General features: G+C 37.4%; 1 protein-coding gene across 1 annotated transcript in view; it reads left to right on the top strand.

The window, feature by feature from the left end:
* The window catches only part of cwc22 (CWC22 homolog, spliceosome-associated protein), a 23,542-nt gene extending 13,632 nt beyond the window's left edge, over positions 1-9,910 (top strand). The window contains exons 14-20 of the mRNA XM_015400252.1: positions 63-123; positions 4,419-4,496; positions 6,194-6,346; positions 6,462-6,589; positions 6,839-6,940; positions 7,059-7,249; positions 8,506-9,910. Of these exons, the coding sequence (XP_015255738.1) occupies positions 63-123; positions 4,419-4,496; positions 6,194-6,346; positions 6,462-6,589; positions 6,839-6,940; positions 7,059-7,249; positions 8,506-8,945 (1,153 nt within the window). The 3' untranslated portion in view covers positions 8,946-9,910. The remainder of the gene's footprint in view (positions 1-62; positions 124-4,418; positions 4,497-6,193; positions 6,347-6,461; positions 6,590-6,838; positions 6,941-7,058; positions 7,250-8,505) is intronic.
* Positions 9,911-10,588: the final 678 nt, after the last annotated feature.

Below are 10,588 nucleotides of genomic sequence, written 5' to 3'. Positions count from 1 at the left end.
TGAGGTGTTATTTTTCACTATATAAATTAATTGAATGAAATTATAATTTTTTTTTTTTTTAGCTTGGACTTTGAGGAATGCGCCCACAAGCTGATCAAGATGGAATTTCCTGATAGCCAAACTGTGAGTCCACAAACACAACAACACACACCTACCTGATTGGTTTCCACTGTCACAGTCTCTCACTGCTGGATATGAAAACAACTAAAGAGTAGAAGTAAAACCTGTAATGATAGGTTGTTGGCATATAGCAGCATCAGGGTCATAGGCATCATAGACTGGATATCTGAGAGTTTAATGCTCAATCCACATAGAGGAAAATGTCAGGGGTTAGTCTCTGGCTTTGCCATTTATCTTTGTTCTTTCTTTTTTCTGTATTCCATATTATTATGGTGAGAAAAGGGACCTAATTACTAGCATAACCCACATAAAGTGCTTCTCACAAATATCACATCAAATAGATTTGATGTGCTGGACAAACATTGCAGTAACTAAGTGCAATGTAGAAGATCACTGATGTATTACTTCCAATGGTATAAACAAACAGAAGCTAAAAGTTGTGGCTGGTTTCTGTATTCAGTATAACTAAGTTAATACTTTTAACCAAATGTTTTGTAGCCTTTAGTAGCTTTTTCCCTAGATAACCCTGCATTTCTCCATCCACTAAATTTGGACTTTTCCTACCACTGATGGACCACCGCATGATGTTGCCACCACCTTGTTTCACCATAGCAGTGGCGTTTTAAGGTTGATGTGAACGGCTTTTTTTCCCTTTTTTTTTTTTTTTTAACACGTTTTTTAACGATATCCATAAAATTGCAAAATGCTATCTTCTACATGATTTCTATGACTTCCACGTGGCTTGTGACAAACAGGAAATTAGACTACATGCCAAGTACATCCTTTGGCTAATTATTAGGCCAGTGTTGAACTTCATGCCATGCTTTGGGGGTAAATTAGCCATTAATCCATCCACGTTATGCCTAATTAATGTTAATTATGCCTATTAAGTCCCTTACTATGTTTTAAAATGGTTTTATACAGGAGCTTGACATTCTAGAGGTGAAACTGAAATTAGTTTCATATTGCTTACATTTTGGCTTTTCATTGTTTGACTTTATTTTCTCTAAAGTTTACTAATTATGTCAAACTCTCGCTGTTTCACCTTACTAAGTTTCCAGAATGCGTACTTAGCATTGTGTGCTTTAGTTTTCAACCAGTGAGGATTAATCTGAGGACAAGGGATGGGCTTTATTTGTTTGAGCTTTGATTTCACCTTCCTCTCAAAAGGTTGATCTGCTAAATATCCCACATCATGACATCCTCTCAAAGTTTCGATTCATTATTTAACATTCTCTTAACTATAGCATAGCCTATTATTGAAGGCTTTAAGGTTTTTGAATCCTGAGATTTGAGAGCATAATAGAGAAACTATTAGGATTTTCCATCATATTCAAATATGTTCTTAGTCTTTATTTCAAAATCAGATATAGACTTTATTAAATTTTGTGTTTAAAAATGTCTTAAAATTATATTATCTCTGTAGCTTCACTCATTACACCATAAATGTGTCCTTTCTGATTTATTATGCAGACAAGTTGGTTTCCATTTTTATTTGTTGAAACAAAGAGTTTTTTTTTTTAGTTGGTATTTAGTATTAATTCTTAATACATTTATTCCATTATACTCTATACTATCCTGTGGTTCATTTAGCTAAGTCTCAACTCTTTTAGACCAGATGTTTAAACCAATCTTAAACCAGTCTTAAAGTTTTCATGTGCTCCTTGGAAACTTATAGTGACATCCCTTTTGTCAGCTGCTTAAAGGCTTCCTCTGTGTGTGTGTGGTCCTCAGGTCACATGTGTGTATTTGTAATTATGAGCTTTATACTCAGACAGGTGCAGGTCAGCTATGCGTGACTCTGTGATTGTGAGGACAGATCTGTGTGTGTGTGTTAATGGTGCAGTATCTTGTTTCTACACTGTCAGGTTTTGTTAAGTGTTGTAAATGGTTAAAACATGTTTCCATAGTTACTAGTTATAGACCACTGCTCCTCCATAAATGGTCTTCAGTTCATCCAGTGCAAACTTCCTAAGGTCAGCAGCTGTATGTCAAATTCAAAAAGCGTTCATCTTGAAAAGTAATCCTTTTAGGAGACTTTTCTGCATGCACTTTTAAGCTTTTGATCTCAGTGTTGAAAATGAGAACAAGTTTGTATATGTAAAACTTAAAAAAGCAAACTAAACATCAAGAACAAAGGCTGTCGACACCCTGTGGTCCGTCTGATCTTCTGATGGACAGTGTGGCTTCAGCAGGGGATCGGTTAGAAGATTGTGGATCTGTTAGAGCACATGTTGGATGAAAGAGCACAAGCCATATACCTGTTTGAAACATATTTATCCGTATGACTGAGCTATCTGCTTAAACACGTGCGTTTTATTTGGCGGGTGTAGCCTTGGCAACTATTTCCTCAGAATTAGAAATAAATCACAGATCTTAAGATGAAAGAATTAGAACTGGTTAAAAGTTAAGAGTGTTAGCAACGTACTTAGTGTTAATGTAATACCCTGACCAGTTAGACCCATTTTCCATTAGTGCAAAGACTATTTTACGCTTATAAGTTTGTTACATTACAATTGAATAACATCTCAATTTTAACCATATCGTTTACAGAGACGCAGCTTAACAGTCTAAAATAAATTGAAAGAAGGGAAACTGAGAAGGCTGGAGGCAGATAATATATAATAGCTAGGCAGATAAAGGTGTTTATTTCATAAAAGGAAAGCACAAGGCTACGGCTACCATCCTTTGTCTGGATGTGCCTTGTTTGGTGAGAGCCGTTTGGTGAATTTAAGGCTTGTAACAGCTTTTTGGAAGATGTTTACTCACTAACTAAAAAAATAAATTTTGTGCTGTTTACCTCTGACAGTTATTCCAGGCTATTAATACAAAGCATTTTAATTGTTATTTATTATCATTCGGCAAAGTAGAACAAATTTTCCTTAATTACATCGTTGCTTTCTTCTTTTTGGTTTTTAAATACTTTTTGGCTCCAAATCTCACCTGCAATGACTAATGTTTTTTTATGTTTCAAACCCCAAAGTTTCTGTTATGTTATTTCTGTTAGAAATGTTATGCAATATATTTTTCTTCTCCAACACCCCCCCCCCCCCCCTGCCCTTCAGATGCATCTTCACTATTTCAGACTTGCTTTACGCAGAATGTCCTTGAACAAAGAGCAAACACCTGCCATGCTTGGCAGGGACTTTCCTCACAAGCACTTAGACATAAACGCTGCGTGTTTGAGAGGTCGGAGCCGACAGCCCTGTCACTCTTCATGACTGAATCTCTCACAACAGCTGCGACGCACGCTTTCGGAGATCTTTGTTCAGTGACACGCCTTTCCTCTGCTGAAGGCTCACACCTCAGTGCTTGCTCAAGTGTTTACTGCAGAGAATCCTGCTGTTTATTGAAACTGTCACATCAAAGTCTAGAAAAATAAGTGTCTCTTCCTTTAACTAACTCGCCACAAATAGGCAGCTGATGACTCCTCGCCTGACGTGTGCTAAAGCCCGGCTTCTGTTAAGCCACGTTGCCTGGCTCACTGCAGGGCTCAACAGAGATATAATTACATATTTAACTACCTTCTTCAGTTCAGCAAAAACGAAAGCTGCTGCTATACTTGCAGCAACACTTAGTTATAGCTGCCAAAAGTTGGACTCCCATTTCTCAGTGTGGGACAGATGTTGCTGAGGAGAAGGCTATTAACGTAGATCTACAGTACATCACAGCCAGACAGCCGGTTAATACTCTGGTGAAAATTACAGCATAACTGCTTTGTCAATCTGACATCACTACATTAACTCTAGGCTTTGTTGTTTTAAGCTAACTAATTTAATTCCTTTGCGTTTTATATAACATTCATTTACAAGAAATTAGATTTTCAGACATTGTAGTCAAACTTTATTCCGATCAACCCGGTAGATTCTAATGCATTTTAGTGATAGTAACTTTATTATTTGATGATTAAACAGTCATTACTAAAGCATCCCTCACCTTAAACACCAATATGTTGCTTTTAGTTCCTCCAGACGTATTTATACCTTTAATTTCGACTTCGATAACTAGTGAGGACTTAAGTTAAAAATTCAAGTCATTGTATTTCAGCTACACAAAAAAGCTCTACTTTGTGTTTGAAGAAATATATTTTAAGGTTGTGGTCCCATAGCAAGACCTTAATGTCCCCCTATAGTAACATAGCAATTACAGTCTTTGAAATGTTTTGCTTAGATTTCATAAGCAGTATAATTTTAAAGAAAAATATTCTTGTTATGTAGACTGTATGTATATATTTTTTTAATTGGATGAAAATGACTAAATTGCATTAAAGATTTTTTTTATTGTGTTTCTATGAGCAGAAAGAGCTGTGCAATATGATCCTGGACTGCTGTGCTCAGCAGAGGACCTATGAGAAGTTCTTCGGCCTACTTGCTGGGGTGAGACACTCGACCACCACACTTTGATTTGACATATTTAAAGTCTTATGCACTTGGTTGCTTTTTTTAGGATTGGTTAAGAAGCTTGCTACTTTGTATTGCATAAGGCTTTTGATTTTAAGTTAAACTTGCATTGCCAACTATGAAAATTAGCATTTATCCTCAATGTGGGGTTAGGGTTAGAGAGGCATTTTTTAACACTGATGTTGACTAAATGCACAGAAACGTGGACAATGATTAGAACTGAAGCAGAAACACTTTTAAAGAATATGAAGCAATGAAAATAATCTCGGTGGAAAATTGTGTTAGAGACATGGACTGACACATTTAATAGCTTTAATTAATATCAAGGATAAAAAGTCACAGGAAGCTAAGATGAAACTAGAAAACACTTTGGAAGGTGAAGGATCCGCTTTTTCTTTTAGCATATCAGAATTGGAAATATAGTCATGAGAGAGAATAACAGAAAAGTGGAAAACAGAAGATAAAATCTGTTGAAAATGAGTTTTATGTGTACAGCTTAGCATGAAGAAGCTTAAGAATGGAACAAAAATAACAATAGTACTGGGAAAATATATGCAGAAAGCTAAAATTAGCCTGACTGAAATTTAAAAGGTTGATATTAGTTCTTTTAAATTTAACATCTGATTAGACAAAATAAGTTAATTTAATACCATGGGCTAATATTAGCATGTTTCCTAAAAAGGAAAAGTGATGTTTTGAAAAATTTAAATAATAGCCTCTGTCCAAACATCCACTCTAACTTCTAAATCCCTCAGTCACTCTATACAGTGGACTTTATAGTGATCACCGTTAACTGACCATTTGAACAGATGATCAATACTTCTCAGGCTCGTAACCCCGCCTCCCTACATGATGCCTTTGCCATCTCTATTTGCCACCACTGTTGGTTGGCGACAGCCTACAGCCACAGCGGGCGTCTGTGACAACGAATCCCATAATGCTTTGCAAAGCATTCCGGGATATATGTGCTCCTCTAGTGGCCATGGATGATCAGAACTTTTCAAAGTGCATTGTGGGGGATTTCGAGTCCACTACTTTTTCCTCCACTAGACGTTCGGACACTCATCTAAAATGTCGTAATCACTATCTAGTGCCCTATATAGTGATTAGGGCGGGCATTCGGACACAGTCTAATTCTACCATTAACTGGTATGAAATTGTTACTAACATGCTGTTAAAAGCATGTTGGCTAACTGCAGCTTATATGAGTCCGCTATGCTAATAGCTTGTATATTACCGTTAGATATTAAGACTAGCCTTTATGACATAGTTAACATGCTATCACTTCAAAAAAAGGTGGAAGAAATTTGCAAAAATTTGAAGATATTAAATAAAACAAGAAATGTTACATAAAATCTTAGTCTATTTTTTCTTACCTGACTTGACCTGATTAAATAAATCTAGAATTTGAAAATGCTTAGCTCTGCCCTTCCTTTTGTAAATTTATAGAACCCTTTTTGACGTGCTTTTAAAGCATGATCTCTGTACTAGGGTCCTGGTCAGGTTCAGATTTCTATACTGGAACTTTGTTTCTATATTGGTGAATACCGCTGAGGTAATATTGCTCCAAGATAACCTGCTACTCGGTTTACATGAATTAATTTACCGCTCCAACACTCTAAGCTTAAACATTGAGGCATTTTTAAGCTGTTTTTGTGTTTTTATTTGTTCAGAGATTCTGTCTGCTGAAAAAGGAGTACATGGAGAGCTTTGAGGCCATATTTTCTGAGCAGTATGATACAATCCATCGGCTGGAGACCAACAAGCTGAGGAACGTGGCCCGACTGTTTGCTCATCTGCTCTACACAGACTCTGTGCCGTGGAGCGTAAGGGACACACAGTCCAGTTTAAACACTCATCAGCACAATCAAGTCCAAATGGAGGATGAACCAATCATTTCCTCTTTTTTCCCCCTCTCTGCTCTCGTTGTTTGTTGATCAGGTGTTGGAGTGCATCCGAATGAGTGAAGAAACTACAACATCATCTAGCAGGATTTTTGTCAAAATCCTTTTCCAGGAGCTCTGTGCCTACATGGGCCTCCCAAAACTCAACCAGCGGCTTAAAGACCCGTACGAAAAAACAGGCACACACTTCAGAGGAACCTGGTTTCTAATATCAGAGATAAACACATCAAACAAAGCTGTAGTACTTCACATTTAAAGACAGTTTCTGAAATCCCAGAGTAGCAAGACACAAATTAAGAATAATGTATTAAACAATTAAAGACCACCTCAATATTTCTCTCTAAACATCTATTTAAAGCGAACATTATTATGGTTCTCATTTGAGTATTTGCTAATCTGTTGGTTTTATTGCAGAACCCTGCAGAGTTTCTTCGAAGGTCTATTTCCTCGTGACAATCCCAGAAACACTCGCTTTGCCATCAACTTCTTCACCTCCATAGGACTGGGAGGCTTGACGTAAGTTCTCTACTTTATTATCCACAAACACAGAGGTCAGCTGCTTCATGTCTGCGGCTTCACTTCATCTGGTATCATTATTTATTCAACATCATGTTTGACATCATTGTTCAAACAGCGACGAGTTGAGGGAACACCTGAAGAACGCACCAAAGATGATCATGACTCAAAACCAGGAAGTTGAATCATCCGACTCGTCGTCCTCCTCCTCTTCCTCATCTTCAGACTCTTCGTCCTCTGATTCCTCCAGCGAATCAGATTCTGACTCTTCAGATTCTGACTCCTCCTCCTCCAGCAGCAGCAGCTCAGGTACACCAGGCTGAATCTTGTTTTTTTTTTTTTTTTTTTTTTTTAATGCTTTTTTTTTTCTGCTACATTTGCGGGGCGGTTGCATTTTTACAGATTTTTCAGAAGAAAAAATGTAACTTGTCATGCATTCGCATTTACCCTCTTGTACCGTTCAACTTAGAATGTCCCCAATTAAATAGAGTCCATAATTTAATAATTGTGCAAAATTTAATGTCGGTATTAATCTTGCTGTCCTACAAAGGCCTCTGAGACCCGTTAGAGAACATCGCTAAATAAGTATCAATATGAACGCAGCAGAGGTTTAGATAGATTAAGATTATGAAATCCTATTATAGGCTTTGTTTATATAAAAAATTAAATATTATTATCTGCATGGAGAAACATGACTGTGACCGAGTTGTGCAGCGGGAATACACCGCAGAGAAAATGACGCTGATCACAGAATGAAACAGAAACAAGACTAATTCAGTTGTTAGATATGAATACAGATGGAGGCTGTGATACTGTTTTTTTTAATGGTAAAAATTTTAGTTTTCCTTTAACTCTTGTTATGTTTATTTGTGTTAATATGTCTCATTAAAGTCCAGCTTGAAAAACAAGAGTCGAGGTTGTGATGTGATAAAAAGGTGTAATGTTTTCAGGACTTTCAAGGTTCTTTAAACAGAAGAAAGCTGGATCCTTAAACTATGGGATCTCTACGAGTTTTACCTTTTCATATGGTGTTAAACGTAGCCTGGAACTGTTAATATTTAAATAAAGAAATTCATTGTTATAGTAAAACATGGAGCATTATTTTGTCAAACAGATTTATTTAGTATTAAAGGAATATTCAACTAATATAACCCTTTATGTTTCAATTTCAGGTAGCATTTGTCAAACTGGTGTCTAGAGAGCATCATCTGTATTCTTGGCTTTTTTGTTTCCCCTCTTCATTCCTGTTGGAAAAAATGCAGTAAACTTGTTTTACGAGTCATTAGTTTTGTTCCTGCTTCACTGCAGAACGCATTAAAAAAGCCTTTGGGTTAAACTGACTACAGGGAAACTTTTAGAGCTGATTCTAAGAGATGCGGATGGGTTGAGAGTCTGCTGCTGCTTGATTGTAGAAATAAAACCTGCTCAGTTGTGCTTTGTTCTGTTATAACGGGTGTAATGCAACAAGTCAAACACATCAGAGTATGTTCTTAGAATAAAAGGACAGCCTTAAATGAAGTTGGTAAAATGAATGACTCTGTTTTATTTCTATTTATGTCTTCCAGATTCTGACAACAAACATAGGAAGAGAAAGGTACGCGGTGAAGAGAAAAAGAAGAAAGAAAAGAGCAAGAAGAAGAAGGTGAAACTGGACAAGAAGCAAAAGGAGGGCAGGAAAGATAAAGAAGAGAACAACGTGGAGAAGCAGGCAAAGAGGGACAGAAGGGAGCGTGAACGTGACTTGGACCAACGCACACGTGAGGACACCCGGGGACGTAGGCGAGAAGAAAGGCCCGAGGAAGAGGAGCGACAGGAGGATGGCAGGAGACAGAAAATGGACAGACAAAGAGATGATGCAGGTGAAAGGGACAGAGGGAGAGATAGAGACAGGGAGCGAGGGAGGGAGAGAGAGCACGAGGAGAAGAGAGAGAGGGAGAGGGATAGAGAGAGGAATAAAGAGAACAGAGACAGGAACAGAGAGAGAGAGGAGAGGAGGAGGAGATGAAACTATGATGGACTGATGACTGACAGACGAGGGAAACTTCCATCCCTCTCTTCTGTCGTCCTTCTTTACCCCGTCCCGATTCCTTTGTCATAAACTCGGACCTGTCATCCTCTTTCCCCTTAAGTGATTTTTCTATTGTTGATTTTTGTTGTTTATAAAATCAGGATAAAAACAAAACAATTAAAGTTGTTGTAGATGTTTTTGATTGTTTTTTTTTTTTTCTTTGACTTTTACTTTCAGAGAACTTAATACTGTTGGAGCTGCAGTCACACCGACTTTGTAAGTTTAACATATTCGGCCCAGAGCTGCCAGCACTTGTTTCTGCAATCGATGGCCTTGACCTAAATAATCCATCAACATCGATATTTTCAACTAACTCCACTTTTGTAAACTGATAATTTTTATATGTTGAAGCTTTTAACAAAAGTAACAGCGGTTTCCTCCAAATTGCTGCGTGTGAGGAAAGTCCCCTGCAGTCAGCAGCATTACGTCCACATCTGTTCACACTGAGCAGTTTGGCCCCGGGATGTTTTAGCTGCGTCTGAGCTCCAGCTTCAAAGCCACCATAGCTGAATAAAGGGTTTGCTTCATTGTCAAAAGAGCTATTTTATACAAGTTGATCAAAGACCGAGCCGCTGTGAAGCAACGGAGTACTTATAACACACTGGACACGTGGAGGTGTTTGTTGCATACCGCAGCGGAACAGGTCAACGAATGAAGACATGACACCCAGGGGCTGCAGATGAGCGAATGACAAAGACTCCAGCACTGATGCATTGTTTTCATTAAATGGTTGAAAGTACCCAGTGAAGTTACAGACTGTTTGCTTACCTGCTCGAGTTGATGTATAGAATTTGTGCTGGTTTATTGTCTTGCATTGGGTTTTTATGTAAAAGACGAAGTACAAAATGATAAAGGATACATATGGTTATCAATATTTTTTTGCCAATAAAAATCTGAAAAGTGCTTATTTTGCCACCTTTTACTGTGATATTCTTAATTAAAGTTCAGCGCAACCAGCTTCCTTTGACAGTATTCTAATTAGCTAATGACATCCGCATGTAATTTATTTAAAGTTCCAGGAGGTTGTTTTGCTGACAATATTGCTGAACAGAAAGCAAAGATGAACACCAAGCAACAACTGACTGATCAGAGATGTGGAGACATAAGGAAACAGGTTTACTGGAACATTGAGCAGCAACTGATAAATATTGCAGCTGTGTGTTTGGATGTTCTTTACAGCAAAACAATTCCATGTTCACCCTGTTTTCATTTCATTAAAACTCATATCACATACAGTTAGTGAAAACAATCTATGGAAATTGTGGCTCCAATACTTTAACCCTTTATAAGGCAAGTTACCGTTTTTGATCCCCGTTCAAATGAGGTCCCTGTCCCTCGGCGAGGTCTAGAAACACAAGATCTATATCCAGCCATTCAGCAAAGATACTACTAAATGGCTGTATTATCTTATTTTGGAATTTGACCAATTAGATGAGCCATTGATATATGACCTACTGTAAATTAAGTTGGAAAAACAAGTTAAGTCAAGAAAAAAAGGTATAAAGCTAATTGAAAAGTTAAAATTTTAACTTAAAAACTTAATAAGCCTGGTTAACAATTATATTTAGGTTTATAAGCTA

This window comes from Cyprinodon variegatus, unplaced genomic scaffold, assembly GCF_000732505.1.
Source record: "Cyprinodon variegatus isolate N-32 unplaced genomic scaffold, C_variegatus-1.0 Scaffold1088, whole genome shotgun sequence".
NCBI classification, from domain to species: domain Eukaryota; kingdom Metazoa; phylum Chordata; class Actinopteri; order Cyprinodontiformes; family Cyprinodontidae; genus Cyprinodon; species Cyprinodon variegatus.
This window is presented reverse-complemented; position numbering and strand designations above follow the sequence as displayed.